The 19,617-nt window shown below is 43.2% G+C and overlaps 1 protein-coding gene across 1 annotated transcript in view; it reads right to left on the minus strand.

The window, feature by feature from the left end:
• KCNH5 (potassium voltage-gated channel subfamily H member 5) overlaps positions 1-19,617 on the minus strand; it is a 219,763-nt gene that overhangs the window by 40,407 nt on the left and 159,739 nt on the right. The window contains exon 9 of the mRNA XM_065403569.1: positions 16,696-16,948. Coding sequence (XP_065259641.1) covers positions 16,696-16,948 — 253 coding nt within the window. The remainder of the gene's footprint in view (positions 1-16,695; positions 16,949-19,617) is intronic.

A 19,617-nucleotide genomic window follows, 5' to 3' on the forward strand; every position in this document is an offset into this window, starting at 1 on the left:
AACTGAACATTGCACTTATAGTTAGTTGTATTTGACAATCTGATTTTCTGCTATTTGACCAGTGCTGCTAACAATTAGTTAAGAGATTTTTCTAGATGAATTATTAATGATTGATGTTACAGTATTGTCCAAAAGCCCAATCAGGATCAGAGCCCCACTGGGATGGGCACTGTAGAAAGATATATTAAGATCTCATTCCTGCCTTGAAGACTTTACCATCTAGATTAAGACAAAACTAGATATCTGAACATTTACAGATACTTCTTAACACTTCTAAAACATGGAGCCAGTGTTATCTCATTTCAGTAACAACTAGTGTATATAAAATCCATGCCTCCAGAGCTGGGTTTGGCCAAAGCTATTAGGAAGGTAGTGGCTCAAACTATTCCTTTTATTTGGATGTTGCAAAGTGAAATGATAGGTACCTATCATATTCTGGGGTGACACAACTCCTCACTAGTCTGAAGCTGATTCTGTTGCAAAAGCAATTTTCGCTATTTTTAGCAGATTGGGTTTCCCTAAGGAGATTTTACATGAATGTGCGTCAAATTTATGGAAGTTGTGTGAGGCAAAACAACTAAAAGCCATCCCATATCACCCCGAGACAAATGGTCTGTTGGAGAGGTTCTATGGAATTCTAAAATCTAGGCTCAGAATCAATAAGAGAACCGGAGTCTGGGACAATGTCACTGATGGATTATTAGCCTATTTGCTATTTGCTTATAGGAAAGTGCCCCAAGAGTCAGCAGGGTTTGCCCCATTTGATCTTCTATACGGAAAAGAAGTGAGGGGACCCTTAGATCTTATCTGAGACTCCTGAGAAGGGGACACTGTTACAGAAGTTAATGGACATAATGGAAATGGTTCAGACTAACCTCAGGAACAGTCCAAACAAAAGGTGTGGTATGGCCAACATACTTGTAAATGCTCTTTTGAAATGGAGGACCTGAGGTTAGTGCTAAGCACTAAAAGGCAGAATTCTTGGGAAGGACCTTTTGTGGTGACAGAAGAGGTAAATGAAGATACAGACCATGTTAAAAGGCCTCGTGATAATGGGGTCCCACAGCTGGTGCATGTAAACAGACTTAAAGCTTATCACAGCAGGCAAGCTATGGTCAACACAAGCTGTTGTGTAGAAAGGGAAACTGAGGCACATCACCTCACTGATTGATGGTTGAATGCTAGCCTGACTCAGCCCTGGAAAGCATCGATCTCTGCAGTGAGTTAACACCAGTTGAAAAGGCAGAGGTTATCTGTGCTGCAAGAACATAGACAAGTGTTTTCTAGCAAACCAGGGAAAACTCACTTGCTGACTTATATGACCATTACTGTAGGATCACAGCCAACCCAGCAGGTCCTACTGCACCACTGGCAAGGTATAAGAGCAAATTTGCACAGAAATACAAAGCTTGCTGGACCAGGGCTGTAACTATACACAGACTCCTAGACTGTGACCTGCATGCATGCTGTTTGTGAACATCCCGGGTTGGGAGCTACAACAGCAAAGTATTGTGAGGCACCCAAGGTTATGGGGCAGGCAGTGACACAACCGCACACTGGTCTGGATTGTACCGGGGAATGTGACCATCCAGTTTTGCACAAAAGAAAAGACACACGTTCAATGTCATAGCTAGAACCATGTGTCATGACAAATATCTCAAGATTAAAACTTTTGCTCATATTTACTGTAAACCAGAGAAGTGGCAGATCTGAAGTGTAGATCTGCAGTGCTGGTCACCCCATCTCAAAAAGCATATTGCAGATTCAGAGAAGGATGATCAACAGCCTGGAAAAAAATCTCTCCCATGAAATGACATTGAAAAGATTGGGATTGTTCCTTAGAAAGGAGATGAATAAATGAGGATATGATAAAGTATTTAAAATAATGAACAGTAGAGAAGGCAGATGGGGAACTTCTGTTCTCCCTGACTCAGCATAAAAACAAGGAGACATATGGTGATATCAAAGAGTGGGAAATTCCAAATGGATAGAAGGAAATACTTTACTAGACAACATGCAATTAAACTGTGGAACTCATTGCTACAGGAAGTTGTTGAGGCCAAGAATTTACAAAAATTCCATGTATATGGATAGCAATAATATCCAGGGTGATCATAATTATTAATGACAAAAATGTCTACATCTTGGAATCATCTCTTCTAATGAAGATTATAAAGGCTTTCTTACTGAGTCTGGTTTTCAAAGGATTTTTTTTAAATGAGGGTGAATACGGAATACATAATCCAGCTAATGCATTTTACAAAATGAGATGGCATAAAGTTTAAATGCTTATTGCAGAGCATTTACGAGTAATTTATCACTTATCTAATGTACTGATTTTAAAATGCCCTTTCTGTAGTTAATCGTCCTTGTTCATAAACACAGTTCTGTTCCATACACACACAGCACAGTTATATAATTTACTGAAACATGTACAACAATGCCTAATTTATTTTTTCTTTGTGATGTGCACTTGGGAAAATTGGAGTTTAGCTTTGAGCAACTACAGCCTGCAGTTGAAAATAAGCAATATCGTTGAGTTGTCTCTTATCATTCTCCTCCCACAATGTAAGGGAAATGTTTCTTTTCTTTCTAAATGCAAGGTAATATTACCCAGCAAATTAAAGGTGAAAGGTTAAAAGCAGATGATATATACATGTAGCCCTTGTGTAATACTGAGTGTTAAGCAATGTACCAAAATTCTTACATAAATGAATCATCCTTCAGAGAAATGAACAGATTTTCATGATGTTTGTTGCTGTTCTGTTAAATAGCAAACAGCAGTGGGATCATCAAATAGATGCTGAGCCACTACACACATCATGAGTCAGTTGCCTTTTGAGTCAAATGGCAGTGTGGTAACTTGAAGTGGGGAAGGATTTAAAGGACAGACACAAAAGGTAACATTGATATTTTGCACTTTACGGACGCTGTCTGTTTCTTTGAACACAAAGATAAATAGGAGCCTTAACTCCCATGGCATGGCAAGAGCATGGTGATATTATGCCGTGCTCAGACAGCATGAAAACAAGAACAAATAGTTCAAGACTCTTCTGAACTTGGTGTTTTTTCCAAATATTTGAAAGATGCTACACTTGTTAAATCAGCCACATTTGTTAACAAATGTAATGGGTGAAAACAAAATAAAATCCTGCAACACGATAGAATTTTCCCCATCAGGGAACAGAGACTAATCACATGTTATATTTTATCCCCAGCTCACTGATGGCTATTAGTAAATGATGGCAAATATTCAGGTATTTCTCTTTCACTCTCCTTTCAGATAATTGCAAAGGATAATTTACCTGGTTGAAATTAAAAGTCAGATTTTCAAATATAGGTGTATGAACAGCATGCATTTAAGTTAAGCAAGCAAATGTGCATGCACACTTTGCAATTTGGATATTTAGGCAGGTATGCATGTAGAGATATAGCCATGGGCTGGTGTTGCAAAATGGCTGTTTTGAGAGATCTGTAGGGTATAAAATTTTAAAATCTGTCTCCACAGTTAGGCCCTGACCTAGACTACTTTAAGGACTTATCCACAGATGGAGTTATTCAGGAATAGCTGTTCAGGGATAAATCCATGTGTGCACACTCTTATTCTGAAATCAGAATGCCTTTTTCTGAATTAGCTTAATCCACTTGGGAAACTGAATGAGCTAAAATAGGTACCTAAAAAAATGTACAGAAAAAGGTACTTTTAATCTGGAATAAGAGTGTCTATGAGGATTGATGTGCGGCGATCGATCCACCGGGGGTCGATTTAGCGGGTCTAGTGAAGACCCGCTAAATTGACCGCTGATCGCTCTCCCGTCAACTCCAGTACTCCACCGGAACAAGAAGCATAAGGTAAGTCGACGGGAGAGTTGCTCCCATTGACCCAATGTGGTGTAGACACCGCAATAAGTTGTCCAAAGGTACGTCGACTCCAGCTATGTTATTCACCTAGCTGGAGTTGCGTAACTTAGGTCCACCTCGCCACATAGTGTAGACCTGCGCTATGCATGGAGTTATTCAGAAATAGCTACTATGCTGTAAATTCATACCCTATCTTATTCTGGAATAATTTTTGCATGTTGACAAGCCTTAAGGAAAGGATCCTGTAGCACCAACATGCAAGGGCCTGATTCACCACTGTCTTTCACCTTGTGTAGACATTTACACCAGTGCAAAGTGGATGTAAATCACTATGGCTCTGATTTCCATTTTCACGGAAGCTTCTTCCCACTGCTCTGATAGTGTAAAGGGGCCTTAAAGTGGGTGAAAATGTGAAAGCTACCAAACCAGAATGGGTAGCTTTATACATGCACTTTATACTAGTGTAAAGGACTACACAAAGCAAAAGGCAAAGGAGAATCAGGCCCTGGATGTTCACGTGGTTACTACTGTTATGTTGATTGTTGGACTAAAAGAAAGACTGAGATCGGGCCTGCACTTGAAAATGTTATCAGTCTAGCTCTATCAGTTAGAACTGTGATCTTTTTTACTGCAATAGTTATACGGGTAGACCAGCGGTGCAAATGGAATCCATTTCTTACTGGTATGGGGGGGCAATTGGGGGGGCACGTGACCTCCTCACATGACCCTCCACATGACTCCTCCCCGCCCCGCCCCCAGCCCAGGGCCCCCACAGTCTCCCTGTCCCCTCCCCATGATCCACCCCCCTTACCTGGGGGGGGCTCTGTCCTCCTCCTGCTGCGCCTTCGGAACCACAGCGGCGAAAGGAGCACGGCCCCATGCCCACAGCTCCTGCGGTGTGGCTGTACCACCCCAGCCCTTCCACACAGGGTGTTCTCCTTCTGTACAGCAGCCCTGCTGGAGGACAGGGCTGGGGGCGGTACAGCAGCCGCACTGGAGGGGCTACCGGCATGGGGCTGCCCAGTGGCCCCACATTCTGTTCATTTCCCTGCTGTGGTTCCCAGGAGAGCCCAGCAGTTCAGGGCTTTCCTGGGAACTGCAGCAGGGAAAAGAGCAGAACGTCAGCAGCTCCTTTGGTGGCTGTACCACCCCCAGCCCTGTCCTCCGGCAGGGCTGCTGCTGGGAGCCGAGGAGATGCAGCTCTGTGGAAGGGCAGAGGGCGGGGCTAGGGGTTCTGCTCCTTTCCCCACTATGGTTCCCAGGAAAGCCCTGACCCACAGGGCTCTCCCGGAAACCGCAGTGGGGAAAGGAGCAGAACATGGGGCCACCGGGTGGTCCCAGGCTCGCAGCTCTTCTGACGCAGCTATACCACCCCCAGTGGCCAGCCCTGCCCCCAGCCCTGTCCTCCAGCGGGGCTTCTACACAGATGGAGGAGACCCTGCATGGAAGGGCTGGGGGCAGCATAGCTGCACCGGAGGAGCTGTCAGTGTGGGGCCACCCAGCGGCCCCACGGTCTGTTGCTCCTCTTTCTGGTACACTGTACCATCTATAGATATCTTGCTAGTACGGCGTACCGGAGCGTACCGCCCTACCTGCACTGCTGAGGTAGACCCCCTGGTCTGGATGTAGTTTCACTGATACGAAGATGCTTTGTACCAGTATAGTTATACCCCGCCCCGTCTGGGAATAGTTACACCAGTGTAAAGCACTTTTACAACAATACAACCGTGCATACAACAGGGATGGTTGCATTGCTTTAATTATGCTAATACAGCTAAAGCAATACTACCTTCGAGGGTAGACAAGGCCCTACTCACTCGGAGTTTTTAGAAGGGAACTATCTGGTATAAATTCCAAACTATCTGTTGGATTAAGCCTGAGGCGCTATAAGTATAGATAGCAAGGTCATTTTCTTGGAAAACGTGTTCTGAGAGAACTCAGACCTCAGGTTAAATTTAAAACTTTTTTCACAAGGAAGCATATTCCCAGTCTCCGTAATACCTAACTAGACATCCAGTCAGTAACAATAGCATTTTTGAAACTGGTAAGGAACATGCAAGGTTTAGGGCCAGACTTTCAGCACAGCCATGCTTGATTGGCTAAATGCCAATTTGTAAGATTCTGCAGTAAATACTCTGACCTCCCCAACAGAGAACAAAGCTACAAGCCTTATCAACTCGCCTGGGGGCCTGCAAAGAGAATGAATAAGGATTCAGGTTCACAGAAGGTTCACAAAGGTTCCAGTTAAGCAGACTTTCAGATGTCTATATGAATCCACCATATATACTTCTCCATCTTAAATTGGCAACAGAAACTGAGCAGATAAATATCTTAGTGGATGTGAGAGCCTGACAGGACCTTTGGGAAGAAGTTTGGGCAGATATGGGGGGTGGGGGGGAAATCTCCTGGTAAAAATTAGAAAGGGTAAACAGATAAAAGGGCCCAATCTTCCTTTGTGAAGTCATGGCTACCAAGAGGAACACCTCCCAGGACAGGAGCAAAAGGGAGACAGACATGAGTGGCTGGACAGGTCTCAGTTAAGGCTAGAAGCCTGAAGATTGGGGACAGTGAGTTTGCACTTTCTGCTCAGAGTTGGTCACAGATTTGTGGTGGCTCAGAGACTGGATTCGCAAAGGGTGTGTGTGATGCTGCTGGATTCATCAGCCATCGCCCCAAATAGGGAAGGCAGTACAGCCTGATGCTGCAGTAGACTGTAGGATATAGGTCCTTTGTCCCCATGAATCTCGTAAGCATGCAGTCCCGTTGTTTGTGCTGTCTGCTGAGAATGGTACATGGGCCAAATTCAGGGAATGATACAAACCACCAGACATGTAACAGCTGTTTGTTCACACAGGAAATACTCCACAGGGAGCATGCCTAGTTTCACCCACCTTCAGATGGATTTTCTCAGATGTTTCCTTTCAGTTGTTTTAAATTTTAATCAGCCAAAGACCAACTTTCAGCAAAAGGGCCTCAGGTGTCAAAATACAGAATATCCTGTTAACAGCGCTATATGGCCGAACACTGCTGGAGCAATGGATTGGGACTCAATTTAAAATGTAAAAAGTTATCTACAGACTACAATGCCTAGAAAATCTTTTCCAAACCTAACACATTGAGAGGAAACTGCACAAATTAAGATTTAATTTTTGTTAAAGCTCTGAATCTCTCCACTGATAAAATATTAAAATGTAAACAATTCTCTAACAAATGCTCTATTCATCAAGGACCTGGGTGGCGTGTACAGGAGGGCTGTCATTATCTAAATGGCTGAGAAGAGCTGCAGAGTCTGTTTTTTCTAGGCAGTTAATGCAATATTATCCTGAATCTCTGGCCGCAAAGTGAAATACCAAATCTGGGCATGTGCCAGTAAAACATTGATGAAGAAGAGCAATTACATGTAACACAGTAAATTCTGCACCAAGAGCTATACAGCAACTGCTGGAAGATACAGTATTTGCGGGTAATTTAGGTTGACTCCTAACTGACCACCTGCGAAGCCTAAAATTATATTGCTGAAGCATTGGGTGGGTGTTGCACATGTTTATCTCATCTCAGATTTAGTCTAGTGTATCTAAACATTTTAGCCATGAACATGATTTAGTTCTATAGTTCAGGGGTTGGCCTTGTAAACCAGGGGTCATGAGTTCAAATCTCACTGGGGCCTGGGTTGCCATTTCTGACTTGAGCTATTGTTTCCAGGCAGTGAGGCGCTTGATTTTAGGGTGGGGAGGGATAGCTCAGTGGTTTGAGCATTGGCCTACTAAACTCAGGGTTATGAGTTCAATCCTTGAGGGGGCCATTTAGGGATCTGGAGCAAAAATCTGTCTGGGGATTGGTCCCCCTTTGAGCAGGGGGTTGGACTAGATGACCTCGTGAGGTTCCTTCCAACCCTGATATTCTATGGCCTGTGTTATGTCAGAGGTTACAGTAGATTAGTTTAAGGTTCCTTCTAACCTTAAAATCTATGAATCGACACTAAAGCATGAAGGAACTGGCCAACTCTAAATTATCAACAATAAGTATAGGAGATAACTGCAATATGAAATGCTTTGATTGGTTCATTCATAAATTTTTGACTTTCTGTCTTAAGCCCTCGAAAACATGGTGGGGTCTGGGCCTTTAGGTCTTGAAGTCAATGGATGTTTTGCCACTGACTACCGTGGAAGTATAACTGGACCCTCTTGGCTAAATTTTCAACAAAGCGCTCAGCTGAAAATCCAACTGTTATTTTGGAACCCAAATGGGAGCAGAGCTCATTTGAAAATCTGGCCATAACTGTGGTCACTGAACGCTTGAAAGTCTGGCCCTGAGCTCCTCTGGAAAACCTGGGCCTACCTGCTGCATGGTACTACATAAAAAAACAGAATGAAAAAGGTCATTTCAAGCACTTTGGAAAAACAGCAATGGGTTCAAAAATGGCCAATGGAGGGAAAAAGCAACAATGGTATAGAACATGGGCAGAAAGCCAGCTGAACATTGGTAAAGCTTTTTTGCAAATAATTATTAAAATACAAAATACAAATAAAACCTATTCAAAGAAACAAGCAACAATAAGGAACCCCCAGGAATTGGAAAAGGTTTATATTAGATCTGACCGGAGGATGACAATTCAATTCCAAAGCAACATTCACTCACATCCCAGGCCAGTACCCTACCACCCAGCAGTAGTCTCTCTCTCTCTCTCCCTCCCTTCTCCCCCTGCGATCCATACACCTTCATGATTAAAGTTTAATAAAAACCAAACGTCTCTATGAAAGGTTTCAGCTTCAACCACAAAGCATATTTTGATAGAATTTCATTTTGGCAAATATGTTCTGACCAGCTGTAGTTTGTAGTTATTCTACTATTAGTAGAGGGCTACATTATTGCCAGCTCTCATGATTTTATTGCAAGTCTCACAACACTTGATGATCTTCTTAAAGCCCCAGCTCCTGGAGTAAAGGGATTGTGTGACAATCTGATCTTTCATTTTATACAAAAAAGTAAGTTTCTAACCCTCAAGTCTGCGGAGAAACTCTTGAAAATGTTACCTGACTGCATTCAAAAGGCTGAGAAACCAGAAGACATATAAAATGAACTCAAAATGTATTTTGTTAAATGTCATGACTTTTAAGTCATTTTCTTGATTTTGGATAGCCTGCCTCGTGATTTTTGAACTATTGGGGTTGGCAGTAACCCATAGGAGTGTGATCCAAAGCCCACTGAACTCAGTGGAATAAACCTCATTGACTCCAGTCGACTGTGCACCAGAACCATATTGCTCAATCTGGCTCTAAATTAAGGTTAGCAATTTCTGTTTTGTTTGGCTATTGTGCAGACAAGGGGGAAATATCTAAAACTTACAATTAATCAGAATGAGTAAAAGTAAAATATTCTGTTGAATTCTTTGTCAGTGGCAGCTAACCACTTTGATCGAGGAGTATAGGGCTAAATTCTACAGGCTGCTGAGCGCTCTTACTCGATGCTTCCAAATACTTATGCAGGTGCTTCAATGGCACTTGGGTGCACCACTGACTTCAATGGCACGAGACGGTGCTAAAAGTCTAACCCTCGCTGAAGTGCTTTGCAGGATCAGGACCCAAGTGCTCAGCACCTTGAAGGGTCAAGCCCATAAAGAACGATTTACTGTACAGCGTCTGAATTGTTTCCGTCTGTCTCTTTGTAGCTGAAGAAAACCTGGGCCTCATGTGGTTGTTTTTCTGTTAGTTAATTTGTAGCTTTAATTCACTGGAATGAGGGGGGCTTTTTCATAGCTGAACTATGACAGAGATGGTTCCATAAATGATTACTGAGTGCCCATTATTATAATGGGGAAACTCTCAGGCTTAGCTTTTGTCTTATTTTACAGGTTTGCCATTACAGTATCAAAGAGCTGTTTTTACTTAGACCCAGCTTTACTCCTGTTAAGTAGCAACCCCCTCTTCAAGTAGATCCCTCAAAGTCACGGAGTTAGCACTATTAATATGAGTAAGGGTAGTGGAATGGGACTGACAGCTTTTTAGTTCACATTGTGTATCACACATATAGCAGTCTTGTCTCATACAAAATATAAACCCAACAGTATAACATTAAGTAAATTCAAAATGTTAACAGGGCTGATGGATGGAATCCTAATACTGCATTTCTAAAACCTAGTTGTAGAAATCCGAAAACTGCTGAGCACGGACTTCAGTGGGAGTTGTAATTGCTCAGCACCTCTAGGATTCGCCCCATGCTATTTGTTAGAAGAGCCAGTTTGTTATCCCTTTATAACTCAGAATACAGCTGCAGCTTGGGGTGAAAAAAAATCATTCCCAATTTTCAAATACATTACTAAAACCAATGAATTATATGCCACTTGCTATGGGGAGCTCTCCCTGATGTTCATGTCTGATATTTGGTAATATTCAGTTTCTAATTCCACTAGGAAGAAATAATGCCTTAAAAGATAACATGTGGCCCTGTTTAAAGGAAGCTTAATAACTGAAGGTCTGGGCTTCGAGTAAAATAATAAATCCAACAAACAGCACAGCTGTAGTAGGATTACATGAAGAACACATATAAAAACTGACATACATACATCACATTAAAATAGACAATTTATCTGATTACATGTGGGGTAAGAACACTAGTGTAGATGAAGTACAAGCCATCATATATTCATACTGCCTGGGCTACCAAAACTGCTTTCATTCAACAGGGATCACACCTAGGAATTCAGCTCCTGATTATATTTTAATCACTGTGCCCGTTGGGTTGAACCAAAATATTTTTGATTAGTTCCCAGAATCAACATTTAAGTGTTAAGTCATTACTTTTCTGCTGGCATAACAATTTCTTCAAAATATGTTACTTAATCTTCAGGTTTAAAGCGATTCTATGAGTTCTACAGTTAACCATAATATTAAAGGGAGCATCTCGAAATACTTAGTCGGCATTTAACAACACCACTTATAGGAGATTAATTGCCAGATGCAAGTTCTATATAACTGCAGTAGGGTGAACTACTATCTGCCCTATCTATGCGAGTGGACACCTGATTTCATTAGCTTGCATTTACTGAAACCTGTTTGGTGGTACATTTGTGCATATAGAGCAATTCTAGTTACACTATCAACTTCTACTTGTGACTGTGGAAACTTACAGAATAGACTTCTCAGTGTGGCCTGACTTATTAGCAAAGTTTATGACAATTAGACATAAGATTGCTTGCCCTTGCCAGTTATTCTTGCAGTTGCAAATGTAACATGGTAAAATTTTTGGGCCGTATCCTGCTGCATTTTCTCCAGTGAAGTAGCTTCATTTTACACCAGAGATTAATTTGGTTTGTTAGCTATTCGATCAGCAGTTATTTCACTCAGTTATTTCACAGTAGAGGAAAATTAAGATCCTAACAGAGAGAACTTAATGGCACACCAGGGTATTTTCATTAAAGAATCCCAGACTTTGCAGATCACAGGGCTCAATTTGAATTATTCACGTATTTTACTCATTTCTATAATGCCTATTGCTACAGCAGCTGGGCACCTTAATTACAGAAAATTAAGGCACAAAACAAGAACAAAAGCATAACAGAGCTAAACAAAATAACTAGGTTCCTGCATCCTGCCCTGAAGCTCACTAGGATCCAGGCTCTCATGAGCTTCTAAAAGGAGCAAATTCCAAAGATGAGGACCTCAGCTGCAAAAACCCTGCCCCTAAACACAAAGGGTCAAGTGCATCCCTACTGTAACTCCACTGAAAATACCTGTTTGGGACACCAAACCTACTGAGCAACATGGCTACTGGAGGCTAAAGGGGCGTGGTAAGAATGAATGAATTCATGTATGTAAAGCACTGTGAGATCCTCAGACGGACTCACACAAAGGCAGTGAGCAAAGAGGGAGAGGTGGACTGGGAGGCACACCAGCCAGGTCATGCAAGAGATTCATACTTGATATATATTGTTGGGATAGAGCACCCCATAGGGAAGAGGAACACATGATTTCTCGGCTGAAGCACAGAAGTGACAGTCCGGAGATCCTGGTTCTGCCATTGCCCTGCTGTTCAATCTCCAGCAAGTCACTTGCCTCTCATGTTGTCATTTGTAAAATGAAACTAATATTTCCCTGCATAGTGAGGCGGGGTATAGTGAGAATTTAATTAATGTATGTAAAGCCCCTTGAGATACTCAGATGGACTCCTACAAAGGCAGTGAGCAAAGGAGAGGTGGAAGGGAAGGCACACGAGCCAGGTGATGTGCAGTTCCTTTTCCCTTCTGCGTGAACTGCTCAAGGCAGGACAAACTGATAAAAATGATGTTCTCCACCCTTTGATCTGCACTGCACCAACTTATTGTCATTATAAATGCCTTTGCAAATGCCTCTGAAAGGGATCCTCTTCCAGAACCCTTGAAAGTCTTGCAACTAATCAGTTCAGAGCATGAGGAAATCCCCTATTTTGCTTATAACCAGAGTAACAGTTTATCATCCTTTAAACTAGATTTATGCCTTCTACCAATCCCTATGCCACACAATAAATGTAACTCTGTTTCATTGAATTAGCTGTCAGCAGTGATGGCAGAATCGAAGGCACTTCCAGTAATTAAAGCCAATTCTCTTTAACTTGATGTGGTTAAAGGTCTCTCCGGTCAGACAGCATGTAACATAGACACTGGATTTACAAAATGTAGGAGGTGGAGGTAAAGATCTCTCACCATTATTGCAGACAAATGATCTTTAGTAATGAACAACAAAGCCTGCATGAAATTCACTTAACAGTGTTTTTCAGTGCAGCAAATTAGTAATTTATGCTTTGTTTTATTGTAACACCCTCCAAATCATTTATTTGGTAGCATGCAGCTAAAGCCTTTCTTCTTTAAAGAGCTGTAACACAAAGAGAGAGAGATCCTTTTTGTTACTGAGATTAGTATTTAGCAGGAGATGGTTCGCTGACTTGAAATCCAAAAAATATTTTGCTAAAGAAATTGCCGATTTTAGGAGCTTTCAGCATAGAGGCTTCAACCCTGAATATGATACCCGATGACTTTTTGCATAAAATCTGTATTTTAAAATGTGTTAATATCTTCAAGAATGAAAGGAAATAGACCAGGTTTGTGTATATATGCCTCAATTCAGATTCTCCAGCTGGTACAAATTGGGGATGCACCAAGATACGTGAGCGCACAAACGCACACACACACACACACACGTCTGGCAGTGGGTCAGGACATTTCTTCTCTTGCTCTTGTTCCTTATTTCTTCCTCCATGCTGCATCCTGTCAGGACAGAATGATGTGATGTGATGAAGTCCTGTGTCAACTGGTGCGCTCCCTCCACTTCCTACATGTACATTAGCCGCTGTGCAGGTATTGCCTTCTGCCGTCTCCTCTTTTCTCATACCTGGCAGAGCAGCCTGGAATAATTACAGTCCCTGATTTCCCCAGAGTACTGGACCAATGAGACAGAACACAAACCATAGGAGGCACCAGCCTTCATGCACTCAGCTGCCCAGCAGGGGCATATGAAGCACCCACTCAAGGGATGCAGCAGCAAAAATACTCCCCCACATGCTGGAGAGAGAATTCCTGCGCAAACGCCCTGGGGGCAGTGACGCTCTGCAGCACTTCCAATGCAGGGCTCTGCCTTAAAGGCACAGCCGAGCTCACGGCTAGGGGAGATGAGGAACTCAGCCCTTTCAGGTGATTTAGAAAGACAGCTACAGTCTTCCCCTTTATTTAGGCCTCCATTCGTTACTCCTGAGGGCATTCTGCGCCAAAAAATCTGCACACAGTATTTTAAAATTCTGCAAATTTTATTTGGAGGCTCCAGCGTGGCCATGGGGAGCACAGACCACAGGCTGCACAGAGATGGGAACTCACCGGTACAGCTCCCCCAACCCCAGACACAGACTCAGTGGTGAGGCTGCATCCAACCCTGACACAGCGCATGGACTGGGCCTGCCACAGAAACACCCCCGGGCCCTGCCCCTTCGTGCCGGGTGCACCAGGTGTGGGCAGGCAGGCTTAGCAGGGCAGGATCCTAGTGTGGAGGGGCCTAGTGTGGGGGGGATCCAGGTGTGGGTTGAGAGGGTTCTGTCTGGGGCAATCTGGGTGCAGGCGGCTCAGTGGGGGATCCGGATACACAGGGGCTTGTTAGGGGGTTCTGGGTGCAACAGTAATGGGACTCTGCAGGGGGGTCCAGGTGAAGGTGGTTGGGGCTCAGCTGCAGGGGAGGTCTGGATGTGGGGGGGATAGAGCTCAGCAGGGGAGTTTGAGTGTGGCGGGCTCGGGGGGCGGGGGAGATGTCCAGATGCTGGGGGAGTGGGGCTCAGTGGGGTGGAGATCCAGGTGTGGCTGATTGGGGATCGGTGGGGTGAGGGTGTGGGTGGCTCCTCAGGGTGGTCTAGTCGCAAGGGGAGTGGGGCTCATTGGGGGGGGTGGGGGTTCTGAGTGCAGGGGAGGTGAGGATTGGTGGGAGGGTCTGGGTATGAGGGGGTCTCGATGCACAGGGGTTAGGTGGATGGGGGAGCAGCTCCCTGTACAGGGATCCCTCTCCCTGCAGCTGAGGAGCAATGGGTACAGGAATTGGTGGTGGTGGTGGTGGTGGGGAGTTTGCAGAGCTTCCTGCAACTGGGGGAGAAATCGGGATGGGTCTGACCCAGCCCCGGATGCCACGCAGGGGAAGAGGAAGCCAGGACTATCAGCTGAGCCTGGCGCAGGGTAGGGAGCCGTGTCTTCCTCAGTCCCACCCCCTGCCCCACAGTGATTTACCTCTCTACCAGCTGGGGAAGGGCTCATGACTGCTCTTGTGGCTTCCCCTTGCTTCCCTTTCAGAAAGTCATTTTTCTGTGGGGAAGCAGAGAAATTTGAGGGGGACATAAATTCTGCGCATGCACAGTGGCACAGAATTCCCCCAGGAGTACTAAATTAGTGAACCGATACTAACCACCCTGTTCTGCCCTCAGCTACACCTGTCCAACTGACATGACAGTCAGGGAGAGATTTGTGTTAGGGCCAGGTCAATCAGTGCTGCCAAACTTGTAACCACAGGGGGCTCAGCAGTGTCCTGTTTAATGCCACTGCCCCAGTGTTGCATGCTGTGGCATACAACCTGCTTTGGTGATAACTGGAGCCTCCTGCGTTAGCTGCATTTCTCGCACCTTAATGTGGCCCTGGCTGGGGCAGGTGGCATATTCCCACCTCTTCTTGTTTAATAGGAAAACTCCACCCATTACTGCGCGCCCCATTCCCTAGACAAATGTACATTCTGTTTGTACCCTCCCACCACCACTGACCACCTCCTTCATCAACAGGTGGCCTATGTAGGAATTTGAGGATGGTCCAGGGGGAGGAGAATGTCACAGAGTGAATGATAGGCTTCCCAGCCAGGGGGATCACGCAAATGCGTTCATAGGGGGCCTAGATTTGCTTGGGTCAGCCCTAATTTGCATGTCTATCCGGCTCAAACCACTATTCATTTCCTTTGGTATTGGCCTGTGGGTCAATTCACAACAATGATGTAAGTGCGTCATTTCACTGCCCAGCAAAGAGTTTCTGTGTCTTTTGTTCCTGACTCAGGAGAAAACTTAGCACTGATGTGTCAGTGGAAAAAAAAAACAGACTAGAATACAGGCAAGTGAAACTGGCCAGTGTGAAGGTTAACATGGAAAACACTCCTATGAGAGCCCAAAAAAACTGCACACATTTCCTCCGGTAGAAGATTTAAAGAATTTCAAGCGCACATATGCCATTCTGTTATGCTCAGGGACACCCTACCTCTGACCAGTGAGCCAGAATAGGCAGAAAGAGCATTCCTACAGGAATAAAATGTGAAGGATTTACTGCTAGAGGAGTCTCTCTGGAGACAAAGTGTTTCAGTGCTGTGACAACCACTCATCTTTCATGGTCCCAATGCACTGCTACAGTGCATTGGGCAAGACCAGTTATTATTCAAAGCCAAGCAGAAGGAAAGCATATCCACAGCTCACTGAGCAAATCATTTCTGCTAAGACAAAACTCACCTGATCCAGAATGTCCAAATATCACTTTCCCCTCTAGCTCCCTCGCTCCTATTCTAGGAGGGAATTTGTCACAAGGTGAAGCTGTAATTAACAGAACACAATGCTGCAAGCCGCTCAGTGTGTGTTTCCCTGAGGAAGGTCATTCACTGCAATTGCATTTCCCAACACAACTGCTTCACGATGCTAAAAATGTGCATCATTTTATGATCTCTGGCAAGGCAAGGGCTTTCTAAGAATAGTAAATGAAGTCCACAAGATTTGCTTGAGCAATTTTCCTCTCCAAACACATATCTCACCCCCTTAATTATTTGCTTTTCATCTATCTACTCTTCATCCTGTATCCTCTCTTTCAAGATTTGCCAAGATTCATGATCCTCCAAGACAGCTAATGTTCACAGGTACTGGGATAGGATAAGACACAGAGGCAGAGCCTTTTCAGCAGCTACACGCCAGCTGTGAAACACCTAATGAGGGAAGCCAAAGCCAGACTTTATACAGGTCTCAATGGAAGACCCATCCCCTGGTAAGTCCTTCCTCCAGGAATAGCATATTCCCAGGATCAACTCACAACTGTAGAGATAGGATGGAAGGAAAAACAAAATGAAACTCACACAATCATGCGCACTGGGAACAAGGCAAGTGGTGAGGGTTTTTGCCAGTTAGGCAATGCTCAGGAACAGCTTGAATTGGCGTGCAGCACTTAGACACGACAACAATAAGCACCTCTGATTAGACAGGCTGAGAGAAATGACTGAGTAACTTACATTTCAAACTAGATTATTCGATAAAACTTGGGGAACAGCTCCCCATTATTTATGTAGGTTACGACCATTTCAGTAAAGATCACAGTACCTAAAATAGCAACCACCTCATCATCCTGTATGACTTCTAGGGATCCCGACACCACAAAGCAGAGAGCGTCTACGCTTTCTCCAGCATGGTAGATGAGGTCTCCTGGAGCACAATGAATAGTCTGAAACTCCACAGCCAGGGCACGCAGGCAGCCATCACTAGCCAGTCGAAAGGCAGGGTGCTCGTTAAAAACCTTCCGGTTCAGATGCACGCAGATATCTGCCCTCATGTCCTTGGGACAAATGGAAAGAACCTGAATAAAGAAGGGGAAAAAATCAGCTGGGAATATGATACAAGATCAGTAGGTGTTTTAAGAAACTGCTTCACAAAAAGACATTCCTACAGCAGAATATTTTTTACCAGTGTCACCTTCAGACAGTATTCAGAGAGAGTTTTCCACCTATGTCCGTGATATGGGGATAATGATACTGATCTCATTTGTAAAGTGCTTTGAGATCTACTGATGAGAAGTCCTATGTAAGAGCTAGGCATTATTACATCAGTTCCTACAAACATAAATTCTACAAAACACACCATTTACAGCTGGCACTAATTGGCACCCGTATTGGCGGTCTCAGCAGCCTGGGCATCTGAATTACCCACTGACTGACAGAGATGGTCCCTGTGAAAGCAGAGAATCGAGGCACACTGATTAAGGCAGTGGTGGAAGCAGGGCTGTTCCCTGCTTCAATGCTTCTAAATGGGCAAGAGTAGGAAAGCAAACCCCAGCACTTGCACCTTCGGATCCAGTTTGTAAAGATGGGAAGCCATGCACAAACCACCTCATTATCTGTTCAGCATGTGCACACGTGAGCTATTGAAAGTGCTACTCATGTATGTCCTTTAAAAACCTGGCCCCCAAAGCCTTGAAATAGATGATCATTTATTATGTGCATTATGAAAGCACCTACAGTCTCAACTGAGATGAGATCCCCATCGTGCCTGGTGCTGTATAAACACATAATAAGGGACAGTCCCTTCCACAAAGAGCTTACACTCTGAATAAGATACCAAAAGAGCTTCAAGATTAGAACAAATAGGAACAAAAACGTTATGCAATCTCGCAATAAGAAATATAAAGCACAAGTGAGTGAAAAGCCGCACTGTGAACCTGACGACAGCCAAAGATAGATCACTTGATCTTGGCCATCCTGTGAGATAAATTCTTACCGTACGTGGCTTTTCCTACAGATACAATAAAGGGAAAGTTAGCAAAGCCTAACCAGTTAAAGAAAGAAAGTGACAAACTGTGAATCACCAGTAATTATAAGAACTAGGCTTGTGAAATGCACATTTAACATGAGCACATTTTCTCAAACTTGCTAATAGTGATGTAAATCCTTAAGTACATGGTAGCTAATTTACTTGGGAATATTCTCTTTTTAAGGCTGCTAACAAAAATGTATGACAAGGTGTAAATTAAGCCCAATGGACACAAATTAACTACACTGTGAAAGTCTCATATATATAGAAAACTGCAGGTCAACAAATAACACTGCGCAAGTTCTCACCTTACTGAATTAAATCAGTTCGCTCCACAGGCAATAATGAAAGACAGTCTCCAGTTCATGAACAGTTTGCCGGACCTTAGAATGTCAAGGAACACTTTAGCAGAGAAATCCAGGCAACACTGAACTAACTTTGTGGCAACCATGCTCATGTTAATGTAGGAATTAAAGTTAGAATTTTAATTTCTGTTCCATCAAGATCTGTTATAAAGAATGATATTATTATTATTGTACGATATTGCTAAAAGGTCCAAAGCATAGAACTGTCAGACAATAAACTATCTAAATCTTAATTAATTACATTAATATGTGTCCCTTCCTTGTTTTAATAGATCTAAGTCATACTGTTATCTTTGAGATAATGGATTGGAAAACAGTCAAGGTAAATTTTAAGCATATATATTCACAAATGTTTAAGACCAAAAGGGACCATTCTAATAATCTAATCTGAACTCCCTCATAATACAGGTCACAGAACCTGGCACAGTAATTTTTACATCTAGCTCATAACTTCTGGTTGAACTACAGTACATCTTTCAACAAGACATCCAATCTTGATTTAAAGACTCCAATGGAGAATCCACCATGTCCCTCAGTAAGTTCTTCCAATGTTTAATTACCCTCACTGTTAAAAATTTGCATCTGAATGAATTTGTCTAGCTTCAGCTTCCAACCATTGGATCCATTAAACCTTTTCCTGTTAGATTAAAAAGCCAGCTACTATCAGAAATCTCTTCCCCGTGTGGGTACTTGGAGACCATGATGAAGTCACTTTGTAACCTTCTCTTGGATAAACTAAATAGATTGAGTTTCTTTAGTCGGTCACTATTATGCATGTTTTTCTCATGTCTCCTGTGGGATCCTGCAAAAGATGATGATGGGATGGAATCTTCCATAGGATAATGGTTTCCCATTTACAATAACTTTTGAGATCTACCAGTTAGCCAGTTTTAATCAATTTAATAAGGGCTACATTGATTTTGTTTGTGATTTTTTTGTCAGAATGTCATGCAGGACTAAGATAAATGCCTTACAGAAGTCTAGTATAATATGTCATCAAAAAACAACAACAAGTTAGACAAGACTTGTTTTCCATAAAGCCATGTTGCCTGCCACCATCTTTTAATTCTTTACCGATTGTGTCCTCTATCAGCCTTTCCATGATTTGGCCCAGTATCGATGTCAAGTTAACAAGACTATAATTACCTGGGTCATCTCATTTAACTTTTTGAAATATTTGCACAATATTAGCTTTTTCCTCTGCAACTTCCCCAGTTTTCCATGATTTGTTGAAATTGAACATTAATGGTTTAGATAGCGTCTCAGCTAATTCTTTTAATACTCCTGGGTGCAAGTTTTCAGGACCTGCTAATTTAGAAATGCTTACATTTAATAGCTGCTGTTTCAATCCTCC

The sequence above is a fragment of the Emys orbicularis genome, chromosome 4 (assembly GCF_028017835.1).
Source record: "Emys orbicularis isolate rEmyOrb1 chromosome 4, rEmyOrb1.hap1, whole genome shotgun sequence".
Lineage (NCBI taxonomy): Eukaryota > Metazoa > Chordata > Testudines > Emydidae > Emys > Emys orbicularis.